General features: G+C 62.8%; 1 protein-coding gene across 7 annotated transcripts in view; it reads right to left on the bottom strand.

Moving 5' to 3' along the window:
* The window catches only part of ADCY7 (adenylate cyclase 7), a 46,833-nt gene that overhangs the window by 19,492 nt on the left and 1,474 nt on the right, over window positions 1-25,867 (bottom strand). For 3 of the 7 annotated variants that reach the window (XR_011650676.1, XM_045188410.2, XM_071220015.1), the window contains exons 1-4: window positions 11,287-11,367; window positions 2,251-2,687; window positions 868-1,071; window positions 192-353 (exon numbers count right to left, since the gene is read on the bottom strand). Coding sequence is in view for 6 of the 7 variants with exons in the window: in XM_045188410.2 (XP_045044345.1) it covers window positions 192-353; window positions 868-1,071; window positions 2,251-2,421 (537 nt within the window). In the remaining variant the exon portion in view is untranslated. Of the gene's footprint in view, window positions 1-191; window positions 354-867; window positions 1,072-2,250; window positions 2,688-4,585; window positions 4,691-11,286; window positions 11,368-15,366; window positions 15,392-16,356; window positions 16,481-25,867 lie in introns of those variants that run through there. The other 4 variants (XM_045188412.2, XM_024551556.4, XM_045188413.3 and 1 more) reach the window with 4 other exon arrangements.

The raw sequence follows: 25,867 nt of genomic DNA, 5'->3' as shown, positions 1-25,867 counted from the left end.
GGCACCGGCAAAGACCACAGGGGCCAGGCGCCTTCCCAGTGGGGCAGCCTCCCAAGGAAGCCTGCCCTGAAAGCTGTTGGTCTGCACACTCAGCCCCCAAGCTTCAGGACCTACTCACCCCTACCCCCCCATGGGCCTGGCTGCCCTCAGCCTGAACCCCAGTCCCCACCCAGCCCCCTCGGGCCCCTCACCTGCAGCCCCACGCCGACGCTGGGGGATGAGAAGACCTCCATCAGAATGGCCAGCACCAGGAGGTGGGAGGTGCTGGAGATGACCCCCACGGCCACAGCCCCCTGCATGCTGAAGGGCAGCAGGGTGTACACCACGAAGATCACGAACAGGAAGAAGGGCACCTGGGGACAGGACATCGGGACATGAGGTGCGGGGTCTGGCCACACCACCCCCAGCCCAGGATACAGCCCCAGACTGAGCCCCTGGGCAGCCAGCCCAGGCCCCGGTGCCCTCTGCCCTCAGGAAGGCCCCGCCCTCCCGCCCTCCCGTCCTCCCTCCCTCCCCTGCAGGGTGAGATGTGGTGACAAATGCCCAGAGGAGACAGAAGAGTCACAGTCTTCCTCTGGGTCAGAGGGGCCAACTTGATCCTTCATTTCCTATGAGCTGATTTACCCTCTGGGCCGAGACCAAGCCTCCCCAGGCCCCTGGGCGTGACCAGGGAGCTCCTGCTTGCTGCCCACTGCCCACGGCTCTCCCTCCGCACAAAAGGTAATGACCAGAACAGGGCCCTCTCAGCCGCACCGACCATTCTCGGCGCTGGCCGCCGCCACACCGTCCACCCCGCACCTGCCCTGCACCCGCCCCTCCAGGCAACGTGCTTTCGTCAGCATGGCGGCCACCAGCCCAGTCTGTTACCTGCTCCCACGCGCAGGCCGCCTTCCTGCACGAGTCGAACACCAGCACGTAGCCCAGAGTCAGGAGGCAGGCCCAGGTGAGCAGTGCCGAGGCCCAGAGCCAGCGCCGGCCGAGGCACTCGATGTACACCAGCACGTAGAGCGCCACAAACACGGCCAGCGTCAGGAACGCCGTCCCCAGGACGGCCTGCTGTTGGGAGGGCTCCTGGGCACGGAAGACATGCGTGGAAATGCCACCTCCTCCAGAAAGCCCACCAGGGTGGCCTCTCCAGCCTGCCCTGAGCTCCCAGCCACTGACGGTTCCCTCCGCGTGGGTGGTGGCTACGCTCCCACTAAACAGCAGGTTCCCTCTCACCTGCACGCTCGGTTGTGCTATTACCTCTGCCGGGGCTGCCTGCACCTACACCTCTCCCCAGCCCCCTGCACAGCCCTAGGCAGCCTGCACAGCCCAGCCCTGCCTCGCTCACTCCCCACCCACTCCCCCATCAGGCCTCCCTGGGCTCCCGGGCGCTCTGTGCACACCCACTGGGACAGGCCCAACCCTTGAAGAACCAGCAGGGGTTCATGAGGAAAGGGTGAGCCCAGACACCCCACACAGGGGAGGAGCTGAAGCTATGGCACAGACTAGGACCCCGGAGGGCTGCAGAAAAGACAGGTCTCAGCGGGTGTCCCCCGCCTCGTGGTCCTCAGCTCCACGAGCACAGAGGCTGAGCAGGGCACCTGCGCACAGTAGGTACTCAATCACTGTCTGCTGAATGCTGAAATGTCCCGCAGTGTTCCTACTGGGTGCCAGGAACACCCTCTACCCTGGCAGCGCCCTCGTGCTTTCGTCTCAGACGCTGCTGTTCATGCAGCAGCCACTAGCCACCCGTGGCCATTGCAAATCAAGTTCTCACGAATGCAAGATCAGTTAGAAATCAGCGCCTCAGCCACGGAAGCCACAGGTCAAGGGCTCAACGGCTGCTCGTAGGCAGTGGCAAGGGCAGGGCCAGAGACGGGATCAGCGGTGGCAGCCGGGCAGCTGCGTCCCCACGGACTCCGAGACCGCAGTTGGGCTCTGTGAGGAGGTGCAGACACTGAATCTCGATGTCTGCCATGGGACCAGAAGTGGTGGCAGTGACACGCAGGCCACCCCTGACCACGTTCTTCAATAGAATCCAAGTTCGTGGTGGAGAAAAGTGAGGGCAGCCTACTTAGCCAGATTCATGTGATACCTAAAACCACCCCAGATGTCAAAATTTTAAAACCCCACCTTCCACGGGCAGAGCACTTTACAGAGGCAGAAATGAGAAGACCTGCCCAAGGCCTCACCAAGACCAGGCGTCAAAGCCGAGATCCGAACCCCTACGGAGCTCCCGCTGCCCAGGAGGCCGCCCTCACTTACCCCGAAGCTGAAGGCGATGGTGATGAGGGCGACACAGGCCACGATGGCCACAAGCAGCAGCGTGAGGAGCAGTGGGCCGTGCTGGCTGGTGAGGCGGTACTTCTCGTACAGGGCGGCGCGGTCCAGGCCCTCCTCGCCCTCGTTGAGAAAGTAACGCCCCTTGGCCGGCATGCTCCCACCTTGGCACACCCGGCTGGCCGTCCACTCAGGAGACCGCACGGCCCAGGGGGCATCTGTGGTCCGGCACCCTCCCCTTCAGGCCTAGGCCTCTGGCCTCTCCCGGCCTGGCAGACAGGGCTGGGGAAAAGCCCCCTCGGCCTGCAGCTCCATGGGCCACGCGGGGTCTGCCTGGTCCACTGTGGGGCCGTGGTCACTGCGCTGCAGCCATCTTCCTTTGAGTCCAGGCCGGGCCGACCAGACACGCGGGCTCCTCAGCTCTGCAGACACACAAGGCAACCTGGGTTGAGCTGGGCAGGCCGAGGCAGGGAAGGACGGGCACCTGGGGACAGGGGGCGGGGCAGGGCCTCACAGTCCCGGGTCTGACCTATCAGCCTGAGCCTGAACCTGACTCTGAGTCCCGTTTAAAGCTCCGCACACCCCGCGCTCACGAAGCTTGCCCCGGGTTTCCTGGAACACCAGCCCCGCGTGGCCCCTTTAACATCAAAGTCGATCCAAACGGAATGAACTCGGCCCCTCTGTTGCCCCAGTCACATTTCAAGCGCTCAGTGACCACACACCGCTCGTGGCCATTATATCGGACGTCCGGAAACGTCCACTGGACAGCACCTCCCGAGCGCTCTGCCTGTGTCACTGTCACTGTCACCGCTCTCGGGTCCAGCTCACACTCTGGTATGAGGCAGGGGTCCAGCTCCATCTCCTTGCCCCCAGAACTGCCACACCGCACCCACTGCCCCCTTCATAACCCAGTAAGGCCAAAGTGTGACAGCCGTTTCACAGATACGTATCTGAGCCCAGAGAGGTTGAGGGGCTTGTCCAAGGTCATGCAGCCAGAGCTGGCCGGTAGCAGGGCTGGAATTTCACCCCAGGTCTGCCAGCTCCCAACCTGGTGCTCCTGGGGGGCCCAGGCCGGCCCACTGCCTCACTGAGCTGAGCGGCTTCCCCACGGAGCTCCTTCCGGCAGTGGCAGCTCCAGACAGCACTGCCCATCCCTCGGGCCTGGCGCCAAAGCTGGTGCGTCGGGGCTGCCAGGCTGAGAAACCTCAAACACCGGGGGGCTGGGCAACTCCTACACCTACTCTCCCAGGCAAAACCACACACACCGACAGACATCCAAACACACTCGCCCCGCCACCGCCCCGCCCCTCCGGGCTGAGCCAGGCGAGCAGAGAGGAGGGCCAGCTGCGAAGGTCCATGGGACCCCAGGCCTGGTAAACGCTGCTCTCAGGGTCTAATTAGGCCACTTCCCAGGCCCCGGCAGGAGGGACAATGACAGCACTGGGCACGGGCCCTGGGCCCACCCAGGGACCCCATCCCGCTCCTGAGCAGGCAGGGCCGGGAAGAAACCTGCGTAGGTCACTCCTTGAGACGGCTCCTCCCTGGGAGCCACCCCGCAAAACGTGGCCCAGAGGCCCCCTCTGCTAGGGAAGGTCTCCGAAGGCCGGTCCTTCTGTCCGGCGCTCCTGCCCACAGCAGTCCTGCTGCTGACTCAGCGGCAGCAGGAGGCCCCTCTGAGACCCCAGCTGGACGAAGGGTCTCCTCTGCCGTGTCTCCAACACCCTGCAGCCTCAGCCTGCACAGCCCAGCACCTCTCCGCCACGGGGCCATCCGGGCTGGCAGTTCCACCTCAGGCCAAGCCGAGCCCTGCGTCCCTGTCCCTCTTCCCCCGCCCCCCCCCCCCCCCAGACATGTGCACCTGGGAGAGCCAAGGTCCCTCTGCCTGGAGGGACAGCGGTCTCAGGTGACTCTGGTGGGGTCGTGGGGGCAGCCCCATTTTGTAGAGGAGGGGGACCCCCAAGGGTCCAGTTGGGGGAATGTCTCTCCTACTTCTGCCAGGCATGGTCACCTCCCCCAGTCTCAGTCCCCTGACTCAGGGACCATGTGTCCCCAATCTGGCTCATCCGCACAGCCTCTCCCGAGACCCAGGGACTGGTTTGAAGGACATGTGCCCAAAATCACCTCACTGAGACTCCTCTGTGGGACTGTGGCTGACCCAGAGGAAAGGGGTAGCACCCTCTCTGCTCCCAGGAGACATCTGAATGCCCACGAGGACAGACATACCCACCCGAGAACGAAGCCCATGCAGACAGCTGGCGAGGCCCCCCCCCTCCCCCTGCTCCGGGCCCAGCTCTGCCCGAAGCTCAGCAGCCTCTGACACCTGAGTCGCATGGGACAAGCAGCTCCACTCGCAGCTGAAGCCAGTTTTCAGTTTCTGTTACTCGCAGCCTTGACCGCCAAGGTTTGTGTTGGGGCCCCTACCCCCATCTGCTGTATCCAGGATGCCCTCTCAGCCCCTTGATGGCTCCAGATCTGGGGGATGAGGGGTCCCACTTAAGTTGGAGGTGAGCATGCACCCCTGCAGACACAGGCAGGCCGAGGCCTTCCTCTGGGAGGGGCTGGGCCAGGAAGGGGAGGCCCCTCGCACTCACACCTCTGCCACTGTGTCCCTGTCACCACCGCCCAGGAGGCGGAGGTAGAGGCGGGGTTCCCTGCGTCCTCTCTAGTGGCCTCCCAGGGAGGACAGAGGGAGCTCGGGCACACTGAGTTAGAAGTGGAAACCAGAGTATGAACCTCCTCCCCCAAAGCCCTGCCGGTGGGCTCTGAGCTCCCTGCAGCCCCCCGGCCTGAGACAGAGCGGGCGGAGCACACCACATACACACACACACACACACACACACGCCACTGAGTGCTGCCATGTGCCCGAGCCGTGGCTCCCTAAACCCTCTCCCCTGCCCCGCAGGTGGGTGTGACTACTGCTGCCATCGCATGCACATGGGAACTGAGGCACAGAGAGGGTCAGTCACTCCCCTGAGGTCACACAGCTAGTGACACCGGCCCTCGGGGTCCACCTCTCTTCCTGCCCAGCACCCTCGTGGCGCTGACACCCACAGCACCCATGGCGTCTGAAACGTCCACCCCTTCCTGCCCTTCCCCATCAGGGCCCAGGGCAGGCTCCGGCAGCCTCCCCTCAACCAGCAGGACCCAGGAAGGGCTCTTGTCCAGGAAGCCCTCTGAGCTTCCCAACCAGCAAGGCAGGGCTGCTGGTGCCCTCCCTGCCTAGTGCTGACTGGGCGTCTGGGCCCCTCCGCCAGAAGAGCCGAGGGAGTCGGGGGCTCGGACCTCACATGAGGAGGGCAGGGCCGGGCCTTCGGGGCACTCAGGAACTCCTTTCCCCCCGCAGCTGGCTGATCTGCAGCAGCCATCCCCCCACAGCCCAGCTTCACAGACACAGGGCCCCACTTCCTCCCCAAGCAGTGCCGGTGGCAGGAACCCCAGCCTGGCTGCCTCTGGCCCTGCTACTGAAGGGCCTGGGGCCCCAGTGGCCGCAAGAAGAGGAAGTCTGGGGGAGGCCTGAAGAGGAGAGGCCCTGCTGGGTGCCCTCGGCCCGTCCCCATGCCCACACTCCACTGGGGCGACCAGGGCGAAGCAGCCAAAACCCCAGCAGCATAGGCTCGCCCCTGGACCGGCCCAGCGCTCAGAGATGGGCCATGGGGCCGGGGGTTGTCCTTTGCTGAGAGGGGTCCCTTGTTCAGGCTGTCCCCTCAGCAGACGCTGTTGTCCCAGCACAGGCTGGGCATAGAGACGAACCTCGTGGGGCCACAGGATGCCAGCCTGAAGCCTGCAAGCCCAGCACCCCCGGCCCCACCAGCCTCTGCGCCCCTCCACCCCCACCAAGCCCAGCAGCCCTCGGCCTCTGCTGGAGGCCCTCCTCACCCCTCCTCTCCCAGGAAGTGTGCCGGCCCCCACCCCCCACCCCAACCCACCCGGGGACGCCTTCCCAGACGCCTGTCAACCACCCAGCACCTGCTCACCACGCCGTGGTGGCAGATTTGTGTCTGTGTCCTCGCTGGGGGTGGCAACTGGGTGTGGCAGGGACGGATGAGCCAACCAGCTGGAACCTGAACCAGGCAGAAAGTGGAGGAGGCCTTTGGGCCAGAGAAGATGGAGACAGATGCAGAAGGGTCCTTCTGCACCTCCACCCCTACCCCCGCCCCCAGAACAGGAAGCAAGCGCTGCTTTGTCCCACCTCTCCCCAGGTGAGCTGTGCCTGGGGGGAGGGAGGAGCCCCAGGTTCAAAGCCCAGCTCCCTGCCACTGGCCCTGGCAGCCACAGGCTGCCCGTGCCCTGGGCCTTGCCTTCCTCACCAGCAAACTGAGGTGCTGACACCCAAGCTGGGGGGAGTGAGGCACAGGTCTCAATGGCCGGCAGGCAAGACTGCAGGACGCAGCTGCCAAGGAGCCCAGAGAGAAGGCTCTGTCCCCAGAGCTGAGGGGCCCGACCACCGGGCAGAGGCAAGAACGGGGCAGGGTCCCGAGGACCCACCACTTCATCTCCCTGCCTCCCGGTGACAGCCTGCAAAGTCACCAAGCAGGGGTGAAACCTGAAGTCCCCCAATGATGCCAGCAGCTCCACTGACCGCACCCCAACTGATCCCCAAAACACCCAGGTTGACTACACCAGCCCTAGGGGCCACAGGCTGCCGACCAGTCCTGGGGCCACAGGCCTGTGTCCCAGTCCCAGCTCTGCCACCGACCTGCCCCATGGCCCTGGGCAGGCCCCTTCCCTGACCTCGGCCTCGGTTTCCCCCTTGCCAAGGCCGGCGGTCTCAGACCTCTGAGGCCCAGCTGCGTGCAGCGTGGGGAGATCTGAAGGGAAGCCAACAGGTGGGCACAGCCAGGCTGTTGCCACCTGGCGGCTGGGGCGGGGGGTTGTTCGTGGAGAGGGGGTGGGTTGTGGATGGGCAGGTAGGGAGTTTAAACATTACCCTAGTCAGTCTCTCCTCTTTAAAATGCAAATACCCCATTTATCTCCTCCTCCTCCCCCCACCACACAAGCTGCCAGAGAAGATAAATCCCTTTGCTATCTCCTGTGCCAATTCTAATGCCAGGGAAGTCACTGCCTGGAAAAGCTCGTCCATTCATTCACCGTGAGAGACGCTTGTGTTCATTAGTGCAACAGACATGCACTAGAACCGCCTGTGTGCCAGGCCCCAGGTGCGGCGCCGCGAGGACTGTGCCCCTGGCACAAGCTCCCAAAGGCAGAGCCCCAGGGCCTGCTCCCCCAGGGCACCTGCAAGGGCTCGGTGCACAGTGGGTGGTACCTGACCCACCTACCACCCAGGCGCCCCTACTGGAAAGTACAGCAGTGTCTTCTCCCCACTCGTGCCTGAAATTTCACCATTAATGATTCATTCCTTTGACACTGCCCTCACAAGTCTCCCCCCGTAGAACGGAAACTTTTTCATGCCCAGTTTAACACATTTCTGATCCCTTTCCCCTTGATAAGGGAAAAACCGAAAGGGGAAGTCTAGCCGGCCTTCGGGGACCTCACGCGATGCGAGTCCCTCCCAGGAGAACAGGACAGTGGGTATCTTGGGGGGCCCACCCAGAGAGCAGGGCAGGAACAGGAGTGGGAGGAGGGAGGAGAGCCCCATTTCACAGACATGCAGGCAGAGACAACTGCAGGAAGCGCTGACCTGGAGGGGCCAGAAGGATGTAAGTTTGAGTCTTAAGTCCTGGGCTGCTGGCAGGGACGGAGCAAGCAGAAGTCGGCACTTTTGCCCGGGTGGGTGTCAGAGCCTGAGAAGCCGCGAAGGGATTCTCACGTGATGCTGTGGTGAGTGAGTCGTCTCTAACCTCACCTAAGCACCAAAGGGCCATAACAAAAAGACCAATAAATTCTATTACATTTTTTAAAACTCTTCTACATAGTAAAAACTATCAAAAGCACACGCAAAAGATGAGAGATTAGGAAAACATTCGCAACTCTTATCACGAGGAATTAATCTCCCTCCTACAGATCTTTCTCCTCTTTCCTTTTCTTTTTAAGAGATTAAAAAAAAACGACCAATCACCCAAAACAAAAAGGAGAGAGGGGTAGGAACAGAAAGCACCGTGTCTGGCTCTGAAACCAAGCACCGGAGCGGCGTTTATTCCAACAGCAGCGGAAGGCCGATTTTACGCACCCAGCGGGCAAACAGCCCAGGACTTCACAGGCCTGCGCTGGCGGGGCTGGGTGCAAACACGCCCCCGTTCACCCAGACGGGAGTGAGATTCGGCGCCACCTGGGGAAGGAGAAGTCAGTCCTGTCTCTCAGAGTCGATAACGCGCACACTACCTTTGCCCTAGCAGACCCCCTTCGGGGGGTGGGTTCGTCCTGCACACACATGCAGCTGTGCGAAAGGGCCTGCACAACGCATTCACTGCCACCTTATCTGCAACAGCCCCAGGCAGACAGACGACCGTGTGTCTGCCAGCCAGGGGCTGGTGCAGTCGGCCAGGCAACAGCCTGGCAATGGAAGGCGACGCAGCTGTCGGGAAGGGGGCAGCGGCGAGAGCAGCACGGTCCCCGGGGTTCCTGTGAAAAGCCCCCACGGGGCCACAGGGGCGGCTGCAGGGAGAGGGGCGGGGCCGGGACACGGGAATCCAGACCTGCTGCCTCCACATAGTGAGTGGATCTTCCTCCTCCTCATCCTCGGTTTCTGTTCCTACCGTCTTCACGTAGCTTGTGTAACGCTTTTTAAGTTTCTAATCAAAAAACCAGGACCTACTGTTTACTAGCATCTACAGTTAGTACCGTACTGCGTACTCTAAAAACTTTTTCCTAAGAGAGTGGAGTTTATGTGTTACTGCAAACATGACAAATAGAGTGGAAGAAAACCTCCGGAGGTGACGGAAGGTCTGGGCATAGATCGTGGTGGCAGCTTCACGGGTGTCCCCACATGTCCCCAAACTCAGGCAGCTGCACCCATCAGACAAGCACAGCTCTTGGTGTGTCCGTCACACCGCCGTAGAGTGGATTTTAAAGTGAGCACAGCAAAAAAACAAAGACTAGTAGAAAAACTCAAAGTAAACCCATAAGTCTAACACGTGGACACAGAAAGACGTGTTCCTCACAATTTGTCGGTGTGTGTACACAAATACATATGTGTACATAAAAGTACATTGAAATGCCTTAAAAAAAGACAAATGGTACATCCACGGTGTCTGAGCTGCATGACCCGAGGAGGTTACGAACCCTCTCTGTGCCTCTGTTCCCGGCTTCGAATAAGGGGAGAACACCACCAACCACACAGGGCTTTGCGAGGGGTCGCTGGGGCGGGGCAGGCAGGCCACGGAGGCCGCCCCTGGCACAAGAGGATGAAGGTTACAGGTTGGCAGTGAGCCCCAGCCCTGTCATGGCCCACCTCCCTGGAGGGGTCAAGCGGCCCTGGCCCCCACTCTACCCTGAGAGTGGCCTGGCCTCTGGGGGCACAGAGGGCAGAGGTCAGCCGGACCAGGTCCTTCCATCCCAACCCCCAGGGTGGGGGTGAGGTCGTTCCCACTCTTTCCAGCCAGGAGACAACACTGGGACCCTAACCTGCTCGTCCAAAGTCCCCTGTCTGGGAGGCAGCAGAGCTGACACTCAAGCCCAGACGTGCTCCACGCCAAGGCCCAGGCTCTCTCTCAGCCCTGCGCCTGTCTTTCCCGAGAGGTGGTCTGCACCACGGTGCCCGGCCAGCACCCGCGCCTGGTCCCAGGCAGTGCAAGGGAGCGTGCTCTTCCTCTGCCGGGTCCCTGCGTATGTGAGCAAAGCAAACTGAAGGCTCTGACCAGTCCTGCGGGGGAAACGCTGGACTCAACGCAGCTGAACGCTTCCCAGTCTTTTCGGTTCGAGGGGCCCTTGGGGCAGGAGCCCCCTTCAGGAAATGCTGACTTTGGAGTCTCCACGAGTCGGCTTGGGGCTTGCTCCCCAAGAACACCTCCCAGGCAGCTGTGGCCCGAGAAGCCACTATCCTCCCTTCTTCCGACAGCCAAGGGGCTCCCTTGGGCTGGGGCCCCCACTCCCACCTGCCCCTGACTTGGGCTGGACGGGCACACGGAGGTGGGGGGTGAGCCGTGTGCCTGCTGCATGCCAGGGGACCAGCCCGGAGCTTGGCCTCCGGAGTAGGGGTGAGGGGAAGACAAAGGGACAAAGTTTTCAGTTCGGGGAGGCGCTCTGCCCTGGAGAGGCACAAGCAGGAAAGAGCTAAATACCAGCCAGGAAAAGAGCCTCCCCTCTCACTTCCTGCTTCTCCCCTGCAACACAACGAGGTAGCCCCCTGACTCAGTCTCCCCACCTGCCCTGGGCGAAGCAGTGTGGGGGCCAGAGCCTGGGGCTGCCTGTCGGAGCCTGACTCAGCTCTGCCCCTGACCCCAAACCCAGCCCGATTCCTCCAGGGCAGGAAAGGTCTCCTCAGGTGTCTGCGAGGGCCCTTCCTACTCAGGTTAGCAGAGCCGCTGACCACAGAGAAGTCAGGGGGCAAGGCACCCTCGCCAGGACTCAGCAGGCTGTTCTGGGCCTCGGGCTCCCCCGGCTATTCACGGAGCTCAGCGGGGCACACGGTGCCCCTAAAGCTACTGCCTGCCCCAAGGTCCCCAGCTTGGCTCCTGCAGTGCCAGCCACCACAGTTCCTGGCCCTTCTCCACGGGGCTGGGACCCCACTTCCCCATGGTTTCCGAGGACCCGGGCGAGGCACAGGGGCCACCTGGCAAAGCCTGGCCCAGAGCCGGAAGAGCCTTTCGGCAGGGGAGCAGCCTCAGCCTATCACCCCCCACACCACAGCCCAGCTTCCGGAGCGGCACCCACATGGGGGCTCAAGAAGCGTCCCCACAGCCGGCCCCAGAGCCAAGTCCCTGTCCTGGGTCACTCGCTCCTTCCTCCCACAAACCTCTGCTTTCCGGAGCCAGGGTCAGGCTGGGCATGCCCAGTGCCACAACAGAGTCTCAGTGTGCCGTACCCCTACGTCGCCCAAACCCAAGCACCCCACCCCCAGGATGATCCACCAGGGCTCCCACACCTGCCCAGCATCCCAAGAACACCCAGCCCAGCCCTGCTCACCCCCTGGCCAAAACACTCCTCCGGGGCTACCCGAGGCCTTCTTCGAGGCTGCGTGATTTGACTTATTTCGGTTCCCCAAACAAGCTCCACCCTTCGGCCTCCAGGCTGTGCAGACCTCAAAGCACTGCCTGCCTCCCCACCCCCCAACTGCCTTTGCCTGGCAGACTGGTGCGCCCTTCAGAGTCAGCCCAGCTGCCACCTCCTCCAGGAGGGCCTCCGATCCCCCACCTAATTTGGATGCAGAGCCTGCCTCAGCGCCTCCCCCCCCCCCCCGCTGCTGCCCACCCTTCCCACGGCCACAGGGGGCAGCCAGCCTGCCACTCTGCCACCACCTGGCGAGAGGACATGTCCCCCAAGGCTGATGGCTGGCCACGCACTGTCCAGCTTCCAGGGTCCAACAGAGCCTGAGCCGGACTGGCAGTCAGGGGCGCGTCCCAGTCCCGTGGGTGTGAGCTCTGGTGCTCACCGGCCTCTCAACGCCATTTCTCACCTGAGCCATGGGAGTAAAAGGTCACCCACTAGACCACCTATTCTGACAGTGACCTGACCTCAGGGCTATAGAGACTCATAAATCCAGAAATTGCCCGTGGCAGGGGCTGACCTTGACCTTACTGTGCTGTTTCTGCCACAGGAAAACAGACCCCGGGGTCCCCGCACCCCCACCCAACAAGTCCTCACTGGGCCCCTGCCCACGCCAGGGTCCCCGGCCCCAGCAACAACAACACGGAGACCTCACGGAGCTTGTGCTGTGGGGACGGGAGAGACACGTAATAAATGAGCCACATGAGGGACAGCAAACCCAGGTGGGGGGTGGGGGCAGGAAAGCTTGTTGAGCGCACAGGCCCCGAGATCAAACAGCTACGAACCCCAGGTCCACACAGAGCCGCTGTGTGACCTGGGTGGGCCCGGCAGCCTCTCTGGGCCTCAGTGGCCTCACTCACAGGGTGGACTGGCACCGAGTGCTCAGGGCTTCACACCGAGGTCGTCTGGCTCCAGACACAGGGACGGGGGCAGCCACACAAAGCTGGACATCGACAGGCACAGGGGGACACACTCAGAGTCCCAGGAGTCCCGGTCTCAGTTCCTGCCAGCCCTTGCCCCTGCACAGGAAGCGGGGACTGACGGAGGGGTGCGGAGGAGCTGCCCCCCGCCCCAGCCCTACTGGGCACTAAGGTGCCCCCTCCCCAGGGACCTGGGTGGGAACTCCGGGCGTCCGCTTGTTCTGAACAGGACGCTTCCCCAGGAGCCCAGGCCCCACACTGAAGCAGCACCAGCCCTCTCCCAGCTCCAGGGACACAGGTCTGGGAGGCCAGCAGCAGGGACAGGCAGGCCCTGGAGACACCTGGCTGCCCACTGCAGACATGGGGAAACTGAGGCTGGGGCGAGGGACCACTGGTCCCTAGTCCATGCCCCCCCATGGGGGCATGGTCGAGCAAATCCAGGGGAGGTGGGCCTCCATCTCGGCTCCTATCAGGAAACTCACATGCACCCCAAGGTGCATGAGGAGCCATCTGGGCCTCAGTTCCCCCCCGTGCAGACAGCAACTGCACCCCAGCATCAGTGACTCGGGAAATCAACAACCCGAGTCAGCTGCACCCCCTCTTCTCCTGAGCTGGAGGACCCCAGAAGGGGAGCCCTTGCATGGAGGACAGAGAGAGAGGACGGCGTGGCCAAGGCAGGAGAGGGGTGCACCGACCTGTGGCCAAGTCTAGGCCTGGCCCAGAGGGAGCCAGTGACCGGGAGAAGGGCTCCCACCATGACACCAGCCAGGAGCGGCCCCTCCGATGAGCGTGTTAGAGGGACCCAGATACCCCCAGGCAGTTCTCCGGCCCCAGGCCGGCCGGCTCATCCACCTTGACAGCAGGTCGGCTCAGGCGTGGCGCCCAGCACATCCCTGGGTGGGGCTCAGGAAACACCTGGAAACAGACCTGCCCAAGAGGTCGGCAGGTGGCAGGAGAAAGGATGGTCCCCAGTGTCACCCGAGAAGGGTCACCTAAGAGGAACTGAGCCCACCTCTCGCCCAAGGATCATCTACCCCACCAACACCTAAAGGGCTCCCGGGGTGGGGGTGGGGACAGGGGAGAGCAGGCCGGGAAGCTGCTTCTGCACCCAGGCGTGGGCCCAGGATTGGGCAATGCCCTGCCCCGACGGGGCCAGCTGTGAGATCCATGGGCAGTGGCAGGTGGAGCCAGATGCTGGTGGCTGTTGGGTGGCCACGCTGCTACCACCCTTTGGTGACCGGGGTGGCAGGAGCCACAGGTGGACAAGTGGGCTGGGAGGGGCAGAGGGCCACACGGCAGAGGGGGGGCTGGTGGGAGGGCTCCAGCCGTGGCCTGGGAAACCCTAGGCCTGAGCTGGCCGGTCTCGGATGCCTGGGGCCTAAGGAATGCCTAGTAGCCAGGGCCAGGGCGCAGGCTGCCAGGGAGGCCCTCACCCAGCCCTGCCCACCCTCCCCTCCCAGCATCCCTCCCCTCCACGTGTCTGCCCTCGCCACACACAGCCACAAGACAGTGACGACAGCAATGACCACCACCTTCCCTGGGTCACTGGCTCCCCCCCTGCCAGGTGCAGTTCTGGCATCTCCTGCTCATCTGACCCACCAGCACCTGACACCCCGGGCGCCACGAGCAGCCTCCTCCCAAAGACGAGGAGCCCACTCAGGGCCTCGCTCGTCTCCTACTCTGCAGGGAGGAGCATCCCCCAGCTCTGCCTGGCGGTGGGGGGGGTGGGGAGCTGGACCCCATGACCTCCAGGAGACCCTGCTTCTAATAGCTGTTGGGTGTGGTGACCTCATTCACTCCGTGACCCAGGCCACGTGAGCTCCCGGCTCCTGGCTACGTAGGTCTCTTTAAGCAGAGCAGACACCCCCTGAGTCCGCGTCCAACACCTCCTCCCACCCTGAGAAACCGACCCCACAAAAGGCCAGACCCGGCCGCTCTGATACAGGCGTGCAGTGTGACGGCCAGAACTTTCCAGCAGGATCAGCCCTGTCCTCTGACTGGGCAGAGCTGCCATCAGCTCAGTGTGAACACGCCCCGCACCCTCTTCCTCCAGGACAGGAGGAGGGAGTGAGGGACAGCGAGAAGGGACAAGCGCCAGCCTCCTCTCCCACGGCCCCTGGTGGTGGTGGGCTGGCCAGTTACGGAAAAGTCTCCACAGGGCCGATCGTCTGCGACCCAACTGAGGCCGGCCCAAGCACACGTCCAAGATGCACAGCCTGACTGAGCCCCAGCCACCTGCGGCGGGTGCAGACAGGGCGCCAGGCCCAGGACTCCCTCAGAGGAACCCACGTCCTCGCCCTGCCTGTGAGGGCCACCCCCCTCACCCCCCAAAGCCACCAGGAGCCCCTGTCCCGCTCCGTGCGCCTGCCTCTTCACAGACGGGCACAGGGTCCTGACCTCCAACATGGCAGCTCCTGGGGGAGGCGGGGAGTGCACCCTGGAAACCCTCCCACTGCGTGAGCAGGACAGGCCAGTCCCCGCCGGGCCTCTGCCTCCTCCTCTGTAAACTGGGTGCAGAAGTCACCTCCTCCACAGGGCAGGCGGGAGGCAGGGACTGGGTTAACACAGCAGCTACAGACTGTAAAGAGGGGTCTGCATCCCCAAAGGGATATCCAGTCGGCTTCCGGCGACATCTCTGTCTCCCCTTGAAGAGCCCCTGCAGCCTGTTTGGGGACCCCAGGCAGGCTCCGTCCCATCACTCACGGCCCACAGATGATTCCCCCAGACCCCGCCTGGGCACAGAGGCCTTTGGAGACCACCCACACCCCCCACACCCCAGAAAACAGCCACTTCTTTTCCAGAAAACGCCACTGCACTCTCTTCCCCTCCAAAACGCACACCTTCCCTTCTGAGGGCCAAGAGTCTGGAGCAGCCCAAGCACACGCCTCCCTCCTCCACACCCACACCTCACAGCCGGAGCGACAAGAAAACCCCAGGAAGCCCAGGCAGGGCCCGTGGGAGGCGGGGAGACCTGCAGCCTGGGCGGCCACGGAGGTGCCAAAAAGCTCCCTCACACCGGCCGCGCCCCACAGAGCCTGTGCTTCCTGCCCGCCCGGCCCCTCCACTCCAGTCTGCTCACTTTGGAACCTTGTGAGCGGCGTCCGGGGCCAAGACCCGTCCGTGAACACGCACGTTCGTGGTCCGAGTCACAGATTGCTTCTCCTGACACGTGAAGCAGCTAACAGATTTAAATGCATCATCCACACCGAGGCTCGCACCGCCCGAGGGTCCCCCCTCATGTTGTCCGCCTGCACTCTGGGGCTGAGAGCGCTAGTGACAGTCCACATAGAGCCAGCCGGACACTGGCGGGGCGGCCAGCCCTGGGGCCAGGGGCCCTGAGGCTCAGAGCCCGGCTCAGCCCTCTGCTTCCCTCCCCTCCCCTCCCCTCCCCTCCCCTCCCCCGTCCCTGCCCCAGGCCCCTCCCCCAAGTGCCGGCCCAGAGGAAGCCTGCAGTGCCAGCTGTCCTGGAGGCCATGTGGTGGTGACAGGGAAGAGGCTGCCGCTCCTCCGCGTGTCTCTGCACATGTGTTTGATGAGCTCGCAGGAAGATGCGGAAGGGGCCCCTGGCTGTGGCCCACGCTGGTCCCGGGGCCTCAGGCTGGGGGCGGCTGCACAGAAACTGGTGCGTTCCCCTCTGGCCTCTCGGTCCTGTCTCAGCTCGCATCCCTTCCAAAGTTTGGGCTTTTTGTTTATTTTTTAACCTAATAAATTCAATTGCCCTTCCCACGCTCACTTGCAGTCATTGAGAAAAGTAAAGTAGACTTGGACACGCACGGTTCCAGCCGGGACAGAAACGTGGGCTCGGAGTCTGCACACCCAGAGGTCCAAGCGGAACGGGCCCCACAAATAAAGACGCCGTGGCAATAACGGCACCTTCCTGCCGGGCTGCAAAGGGCCGGGACACGTTATCTCTGCTCCTCTGTCCAGCAGCCAGCCCACCCGGCTGGCTGCCCGGCAGGCTCCGAGAGCACCCCCACCCCCAGCCCGGACCCTGTTGATTCCATCCAGTGCCGGGCCTGGCCTGCCTGGCCAGCAGCCCCCTTGGGCCCATCCCCACACCCCTCTTTACCTGGCTCTGCTCCAGAGCCCCCGGGCAGCGGGGCCAGGGTCTGAGCCGGCCTGGAGGTGGCCCAGCCCTTGCCTGCCCCTCCTCAGCCGGCATCCAGGCTCACACATGGGAAGGCTCCTTCCCGGCCACCTAATGAGAGTGACTCACGTCTGGGACCCACAACTTCCTGCTCATCAGCGGGGGCAGCAGAGCCTCGGGCTCCGCGCCTCTTGGGGTGCATGGGGCCCCCTTCCCAGCCGCAGCGGAGCCCTCAACAGCAGTGGCGGGGAGGGGGGAGCCGTCAGGCCGGGCTCCTGGCTCCAGTGACTTCATGGAAATTGGAAGCTTTAAGCTGGAACAATTTTCAAAAAGTGAAAATAAAACAAGCACCAAAAACCTCCATTAGAAGCCCCGAGACGAGGGTTGGGAGCAGGGAGAAAAAGTGCCCTTAACGAGCAATTAGAGGCAAGAGCTGCCTGGCACGGAGTCCCGCGCTGGGTCGGCCGCCCACCCACTGCAGGACCCGAACCTCAGTTTCCCCACCCACATGGGGGGGCGCCCTGGTCCATGCCTGAGAAGTCCAAGGCCTCCGGCTAGCCTGCTGCCTCTCCATCTGTGTAATAGCTGCCCCACACTGGGGCCAGGCCAGCCCCCACCTGGAGTTCCTATTCCAAACAGCCTGAACCCCCGGAGAACCTGGCAGCCCTGGGCCCCACGCAGCCAGGCATCAAACCCTAGGGGCTCGGTGGTGAGGCAGCAGACTAGGAGGGGCTGGGAAGCAGGGAGCGGAGGCCCCCTGAGACAGAGGAGGGGCACCTCCTGGTCCTCGGGGAGCCCTTCTGTGCACACGGCTGGGATGCTGGGATCTTTTTCTACCTCTTATCCTTACAGGAAGCCCCACTATTTGGTAACAGGGTGGGGAATGGAGGCCAGTGTTCCCGCCCCAGGCCCCACCTCCAGCTCTGTCCTCAGAGGAGGCCGTGGTCAGGTGCTTCTCCACAGCACGGCCAGCCCACCGCACCCAGCCTCCCCTTACACGTACTGTGCGGTCCCGACAGGCAAGACCCATGGGCACGGGGAATGAGCCCGTAGTCAGCGTGCAAACCCTGTGCTGACCTCAAGCACGGCCTGTCGCCCCCAGGGGCCCGTGAAGAGGGTCCTGCTCTCACTGCCGTCCTCCAGGGAAGGAAACTGAGGGTCGGAGAGGCCTCTCCCTCGCCCGCAGTCTCGGGGCCCTGGCACTCGGCTCTCCCAAACCTCGGGGACAACCTGCCGGAAGGAGGGACCACCTCAGGCTCTGAGCATCAAACAGGGAGGACTGGCTCCTCCTCGCGCACGGTGACGAAGCGCAGCCTGACCCTTTCTTGCCTGTCCTGCTCAGCAACGCCCAGCCCCTCCCTGTGGGCAGGACCCCTCTAGGGTGCTGGGGACAGAACCATGACTTGGACACAGCCCCTGACACCAAGCGCCCAGGTTAAGACATGGACCGACAGCATGGCCCAGGGGTCGGGGAGAAGCACCCGTGAAGGCCAGCATCATAGTCCCAAGCTCAGGGCAGACAGACCACTTCCACCTGGGGAAGGTTTGGGGCCCCCTGGAGGAGGAGACCCTAGATGGCGTGTCCCAGGCCTAGAAGGTGGCCCAGACAACCCCTGGCTGGTACGTGGGGACCATGGGCCGTAGAGAGTGAAACAGTGGGCAAGGAGGAATGGAAAAGTCAGGCAAAACCAGGCAGATAGGGCTATCGCTTGGCCAAGGGACAACTAACAGTGAACACTGAGCTAACAGCTCGGCCCCACTGAACAAACTCAGAAGTCCAGCCCTTCCCTGGGGGGAGAAACCCCCCACACCCCCTGCACTCTGTGATCTCCGGGCGGGTTTCTGGGAGGGGGCGTGAGCAGGAAAATAACCGTCTGTACTACAGTCACCGCACGTGTCTCCTGCCCTCGGGGACAGTGTGGGGGCCCCCTCCTCGCCTGGCCACTCACTCCCAGCCCAGCCCCTCGGCCCAGTGGGATGAGGCGGCTTCAGAGTTCTGGAGCGAGAGCCCCAACGAGGGGCTCCGACCCTGGTGGCTCAGGGGGCCCACCTGAGAAAGTCAGGGCAATGCCACCCAACTCCCTGGGAGGCCGGGAGGGTTGAGTGAGACGGGCGTAAGGCACGTTAGGAGCACTCGATCGAGGCCGGGAGGCCGGGGGGGGGCGCCCTCTCAGCCCCAAGCCCTGGTCCCCCCCGGGGTGTACTGAGCCACCCCCCTGGTCAAAGACCCTCCCGGACTTTTCTGCGCCTGAGTCCTGCTCCTCCTCCTGACCCCCACCCCCGGCCCAACCTGTCTTTCGCCCTCATGGCCGTGCCTCTGCCACCTGGAATGGTAAAAATGCTACTCTACCTCGTTGTCATCTGCTCCTGGCCACAGCGCCCCAGGCCTCTCCACAGAGACATGCTGTGACCTTCCTCCCGCTATGGTGACAGCAACTTGTTCCTACGGGAAACCAGCCCTCCAGCGTCCCCTGAGAAACGGGACTGTGACTCAAGGTGGTCCAAGGAGACCAGTCCCGGAACCTTTCTCTTCACTACGTGCGGGGACCTGCTCCCAGTCACTAGGCCGCTCGGACCTGGGCAGCCACCCAGAGGCTCTGCCTCCGCTCACGGCCCTGAGCAGACCCTCCCACCCTACCTGGGCGGCCAAGGAAAGAATGTGGAAACACTACGAGGTGCTTCTGGGGCCTCCCGCTCGCTCCCTCCTGAACCAGCCGGCGGGGGACAGCCAGCCACCACTCGGTGAGGGCGGGTGGTAGAAGCACACGCTCTCACCACGTAGGAGCCGAGGCCTCCTGCCAACCAGCACCAACTTGCCCACCGTGGAAGCGGGTCCCCCAGGCCAGGCCCAGACGGGACTGACTCATTCTCAGTGTCACCTGCTCAGGAGGGAATGAGGGTCACCTGTCATCTGCTCAGGAGGGAATGAGTCACCTGTCCCCAGCACAGGCACGAAACAGGCCCCCATGACATTCCTGCCACATAGACCTGCACCCAGACTCTCCCGGGAAGCGCCCAGCAGACACAGAGCCCACCCCAAGCGGCCAGCAGTGTGCATCCCCACAGGCCCACCTCGCCTGGGCGGCTGCAGCCTGACGTTTCCCAGTGGGGGCGGGAGGTGCATTCCAATGCATCGACTCACCTTGGTCTTCAGGGCTGAGGGACACGTTGTGGTCCCTTCCCTTCCTGGGAACACAGGGAGGTGCTCTGGCTCATCCCTTCCCTTGACAGGCCAGACGCTGGGTTTCCAGAGGAGAAGGGGTCCCCTGGGGTCAGCTACGAGTTACAGGACAGGAGGGAACCAGGGCCTTCGGACTCCTCATCGGGGGTGCTAAGGGGTGGCGGGGTGAGCCTTGAAACGATCCACATACACACCAGTGCTGAGTAAGCAGCGCCTTTGCTAACACCCTGGCCCCCTCCCCCCGCCTCCGACAGCCACTGCCCCTGTGTAGGAATCAATCTGAACGGTGGCCGCTTGTCCCAGTTCCGACGCCAAAGCAGAGAGATGAGCAACTCCACATCGCGTTGGTACGGCGCCCGGAGGCTGGGGGGCTGGGGGGCTGGGTCCCACCGCCCCCTCCTTTCTGCCTCAGTCAGGCCTGGGCAACAGGGCTCAGGCTGAGGACAGGGGCAGCCCGGGTCAGGCCGCGTGTTGAATAACAGCGGAGAACCCTGAAAGACCAGATGTGAAAGCAACGGCCCTGCCAACCCCCAAGGCCTTGCTTCCTTTGAAAAACTTGGCAGCAGGGTGACACCGGCAGACGGCAGACGCTGTCCTTCCCCACGCCCAGCCGCCGGGAGGGAGCCGCGGAGGCGCAGGGAGAGCCAGCTGCCCCGCAGGTCCTGGAAGGGGCGACGGTGCGCCCCGGAGCACCGGAGCACCGCAGTGCGCGGGGCGGGGGGCGGGGGGGGGGCAGCCCCCTTTCATTCGACAGCATCGCGGACACGTTGCGTATTTTGTCGCATGCAAGCGAGGCTGGAGGAACATCCTCCACATGGTGGGAGTGCCACGAGGTGACGCGGACGTCACACAGCTGTAATTGCATCTGGGTCTTCTGGTCGGTGGCTGTTTTCAGTTTCTCTGATGGAATGCACTACCACGTGACTAATCGATAACACGTCAAGGCAATAATCAAAGCACAGGGCCGGCAGCCCGAGGCTGGCAGTTCTCCACCCAAGGCTGAGCTCGGCAGCACGGAACCAGGTGGAAATGGAATGATGTTACGATCATTAAGCATACTACCTTCAGCCCGGGCCCGTGTGGCTCAGTGGATTGAGTGCTGGGCTGCGAACCAAAGGGCCACCAGTTCGATTCCTAGTCATGGCACATGCCTGGGGTGTGGGCCAGGTCCCTAGTAGGGGGTGCGCAAGAGGCAACCACACATTGATGTTTCTCTCCATCTCTTCCTCCCTTTCCCTCTCTCTAAAAGTAAATTTCTTTAAAAATTAAGCCACTGAACATCAGGGGCTGCCTGCACAATGTCAGCATCCTAGCAGTTAGCAACCCCACCTCCAAGGTGTCCTTATGTGGGGAAAAAAAAGAATTACAGCCAGCCTCCCGCTACAGCTCAGGGATGTCACACAGGACAGGGGACCCAAGCTCCAAACACAAGCACAGCAAGACCGAGAACATGAGTGAAGAGCGGCCCACAGCTGGAAGGAGGCCTGAGAAGTAGGCTGAGCAATCTCATCACACAGCCTTCGTTTGGACCCTGACTACAAAACACCAAAAACACAGGCATGTGTTTAAAACGATTAAAAATCTGAACATTGAATGAGCAGTTGTGGTTTCTCATCCTCACCTGAGGACACGCGTATTGATTTTGAGAGAGAGAGAGAGAGAGGCAGGGGGTGGGGGGCACTGATTTCGGAGGACAGAAACACCAATGTGACAGAGAAACATGGGTCGGTTGCCTCTCACTCCCGCCCTGACGGGGGGGGCGGGGGGGAACGGAACCGCAACCCAGACAGTGCCTTGACCGGGAATCGAACCCAGGCTGCCTCAGTTTACGGGAGGATGCTCCAACCAGCTGAGCCACACCACCACACCAGCCAGGGCAGGTAGTTCTGATCGTAAGGAGCACGGTTTGCAGAACACGAGCTTCAGCAGACACGAGGATCTGCATGGGTACGAGGTCTGGAGGCGGCGTGCGTGGGACCAACGCTGACGCTGGGCTGGCCAAGAGCTGGAGACCAGGCAGCCGGGGGAGGGGCACGTGGGGGTGGTCACGGCACTTCTAGACCTGTGTGCGTGTTTAACTTCCCGAGTGGAATGCGGAAACACTGGCTGTCAGAGCTCGGGCACCTGCTGCCTCATCTGAGCCTCACGTAACAACGGGGCCCTTTTCAGCCCCTGCCTACAGGTGGCCCTGTGGGGGAAGGTAACTCACCCAGGTCTCAGAGCTGGTGGCAGCACAACCAGAGCCACCCTGCACCCCACTGGAGTGGGGGGGGGCGAGCTCCCCACACCCTGTTCCAACCTGGACACCCAGCATGATGGGCAGGTGACCCCAGGCCCCTGGGCAGGGTTCCAGGCACTGCCATTGCCTCCCAGTGGGAGCCCAGGCCACCCCCCCGCAGGAGCTTAATGGCTTCAGTACCAGCCTGGGCACGGGCATCTCAGCCCCTCTCCTGGCAGGCAGGGCCCTCTCCTGGGAGGCTCCCCAGTGCATCCTCTGCGTGCAGAGCAGTTTCCGGGGGGAGTGCAGAGCTCCCGGTGCCTGGGGCCTCCGGAGGTGGCCTGACTGCAAAGTCCAGTGTGCAGCCCCCACAAAGCAGAGAAACGGACCCATCTTCCCTGTCCCCTCGGAAAGAACCCCAACAGATACACAGAGTTCGCCCCCAGTGCCTAAGTGCGGGGCTCTCACTGTCAAAATATCAAAACCGCCTAAACGACCAGCAGTGGGGGACAGAAACTCAACCAGGCTCCTCACAGAAACGCGGGGGCCAGCCTGCCCCTGAGCAATCCCCAAGTCCACTTACAGCCGGGGGCGAGCTGGGCAGCAGGGGGCTGACGGCGAGGAAGACTGGACCACTCAACATTTTCTATCATCGTAGGGGTTTTGTTGTTTTTTTAAGCCGCCTGGAAAGACACACACTGGTATGTTCTCAGGCTGCTTCCAAGAGTACAGATTCAGGGTTGTCCCTCTTTGTCACTCGGGGCTTCTGATTTCTCAGTGAGAAATGTCATTTTTGTAACACAAAATTACAGCCCCTAAAGAGAAGAAAGGAGCGGACTTCCTCCTCTGCCCCGGGAATGCGGCTCAGAGCCCTGGCCCAGCAGGCCAGGGCTGCCGGGCTGTGCAACCTCTGGGGGCCACTCTGCCCCTCTGAGCCTGAGTCCCCCTGTCACACACCGAGCTCACCCTGTCAGCTGAGAGGCTCCCACCGTCTTCGCTGTGAGATGGGGCTGGAGGGCCCGCCTACAAGGTCAAGAAAGCAGGAGCCGGCAGCCTTGCGCTTGCCCCTGCCCATCACCTGCAGACGGCTGCTCGGTCCCCCTCCTCCTTTTGGGCACCCCCTGACCCTGAGCCCTGGCTGCTGGGAACCAGAGGCCAAAGGCGGCATGGAAGTGAGGAAGAGCTCCCCGCGCCCCAGGCCTGCCAGCCTGTCCGACCCCCCTCCAGGAAGGTGGTAGAGCCCCACTTCACAGAAGACCAGGGGTTGAAAGAGAGAAACACCTACATACACCAAACCAAGAGGCAGACCGCAGCCGGGGGCCCCTCCATGAGCACCTCCTGGGGCGGCCGGCACCCCACCCAGCACACCTCCTGAAGAGCCAGGGGCAGCCCAAGTGCACCTACTGTATCTGGTTATCCTGCCTCTTTGGTCTCCTTCACTCTGGACCTGCTCCTTGGCCTTTGAGACAAGTCTTCTTAGGGCCTCCATTTTGTGCACGAGGAACCGAAGCTCAGAGAGGACGGAGCCCCTGACCAGAGCGACCCAGCTAGGAAGGTGGGGCAGGGCTCAGCCCCGGGGGTTCCCTCCAGACTGAGGACCTTGCAAATACCAGCCTTTGTTAATAATTGAAAACAGCCTCCTTGTGCAAACAGCTGGACTGCGGCTGCCAACAGCCACTCACTCGGCAGGTGGTCATTAACGGCAGGCGCAGGCCCACGGCACATAGGCCGGGCCACCGGCCCCCACGCCTGGCTCAGGGCCCAGCACCCCGCCCTGCAGGGCCCCTGCAAGCCCCTTCTGTACAATCTGGGGGGCAGAGAGGCCCATGCAGGGCCCGCGGGCTGAGGGGCAGCATCTCCTGCCTTTCTCTTCCCCGCTTAAAGTGACCATCCGGGCCCCTGTGTCCGAGAGGCAGAGGAAGGTGCCCAGCCCCGAACCGGGTTCTGGAGTCAGAAGGACCCCCAGGCCATGTCCCTGACCCACAGACCACCTGCGCTCACAGGGACCCCTGAGGTCGGCCATCCAAGACAGGGCTGAGCGTGCCCAAAGACACACGATGGGGCTGCACGGCAGGGAAGGGTTTCCGGGAGGGAGGAACGGTGGGGGGGCTGGAGGGGAGGGACTGGGGCTCACACAGCAGTACCTGCCAGGAGGAGGAGGAGCCTATCAGCTGATCCCCCCAGCTCAGCTTCCCCTTGAGGACCCACGGGAAGAAGGGGTTATCCTCTCCTCTCGGGGCCCAGAGCCCTCTGTGCCCAATTCCGCCCCAGGCCAGGTGCCTCAGCCTGGAAACCCCTCTTTGTCTGGTTCCCAAATGGGGTTCGCCCAGGGCCTGGAGGGTGCACCAACCTTGCCGCTGTCATCCCCTGGTCTTGACCCCTTTGGAGAGGGGCCGCCATCACCCCGGTTTCCATCCACCCGCTGGCCAGCTCTCCAGCAGCTGGCCGTGAGTCACAGATGCCATCAGACACACAGGGAGAGGCTGCAAGCCAATAGCAGCTCCTGTGCCCGCGGTCCAGGCTGCTCTGTTAGGTTTTGAGGCTAATTAGCACTGAGACACCTCGAAATCCCGAGGCCTTCCCACGGGCCACCCTGTTAAATTTGGAAGCCTACCCCGGCCCCCGACCCCACTGGCAAACCCACTGCCAAGTTTCAAACCCACAGAACTGCTCTTGAAACTTTTCCAGAACAGACAAAAAAGGAATAAAGTTTTGCTTTTCTTCCTCATTGTAGACAGTTTTAAAAATGCAAGAAGCGTGAATAAATAAGAAAACGATCTATCAACAAGCTCCCCATAGATACCCCAATGAAGACTCCTCCCGCTCCTCCTCCTACTGGCCCGCCCTGTACAGGCCTCTCTCCTCTGAGAGTCTGGGGTCAAGGTGCAGCCACTTCGTCTCTCCTATTGGCCAGCGGACTCAGGAAGGCAGGGACCACACCCAACTCCCGCCCCCTCCCAGGCACAGGCTGGCTCCCTTGCTGGGGTCCATGGGAGCCACGAGGGCCCATCAGCAGTCTGTGCCCAGCTACAGGGAAAGGGGATCCCGGAGGTGGGGGTCAGCAGCAAAGCCCCAGAGCACCCCCGGGTATGGGGTAGGAACAGGAGGAAGGGAGACGGAGGCAGACAGTGTGTTTTGCCCTTGGGGGAGGGTTTATGGGGCCCACTGGAGACTCTGCCTGCTGAGGTAGGGTCAGCTCCTACTGTATACTCAGACGGACTCTTCCAGAACCATGGGAAGGCCAGGAGGCCAGGCCCTGGTCCCAGCTTACCTCTCCGACCCTAATTCACAGGATCACATGGTACAAGGGACGTGCCACAGCTTTGTAAGCCACCTGGCCCTAGAGATAGGCGGGCCCCCACCTCCCCCTTCCCTCTTCTATAAGAGGCCCGAGAGCACCCACTCTCGGAGGGCTGAGGAGAGAGGACTGGTCTGAGGATCCCGAGCATGCGATCCTGGGGTGAGGGGTGGAGTGAGGGGTGGGGGAGAGGGGGAGCTCCAAAAGGCACCCTGGAGACCCAACTCCCCATGTGCAGTTGCTCCCCTCTGGTCCCCAGGTGCAGCTGGCCACCCCCTTGAGGCTCCTCACTGTACCCAGGGCCTCGGCGGCCGCAGCTCCAGGCCCACAGCGGACAAGGTTCTCCCTCCTAGGAGGGCACCCGCCTGCATCTCAAAGCAGTGGCTGAATGCCAGAGTCCCCTCGTCTCAGAGCCCGAAGCCCCTGCCTGCCCGGTCACCTCAGCCTTGTGCCTGAGCCCACTGCTGTCCTGTCAGTCACCCTTTCCCTTATTCATTCATTCATTCACTCATGCCACTGCTCACCATCACACTCTGACAGGTCTCAGCGACCAACGAGGGCCCCGAACCTACAGCGGGTCCAGACCCGGCCGTGCGAGGCACAGCCCGGCCACACAGGGCACCCGTGGGCCTCATCTCAAAGGCTCTGCTTCCAGTCTCAGGGCCCAAACGCATCTCCAGCTCTGGCTCCGGGACTCAGCGCATGGGTCCCCGGCCTTTGGCAGTGGGGACGCCAGGTAGAAACCAGGAGAGTGGGCACCTCCAGGCCACACGTCCCGCCTCCAACCACTTCCTTC

This window comes from Desmodus rotundus, chromosome 12 (genome assembly GCF_022682495.2).
Source record: "Desmodus rotundus isolate HL8 chromosome 12, HLdesRot8A.1, whole genome shotgun sequence".
Taxonomy (NCBI): domain Eukaryota; kingdom Metazoa; phylum Chordata; class Mammalia; order Chiroptera; family Phyllostomidae; genus Desmodus; species Desmodus rotundus.
The sequence above is the reverse complement of the archived record's forward strand: the minus strand, read 5'-3'. Positions and strand labels throughout refer to the sequence as shown.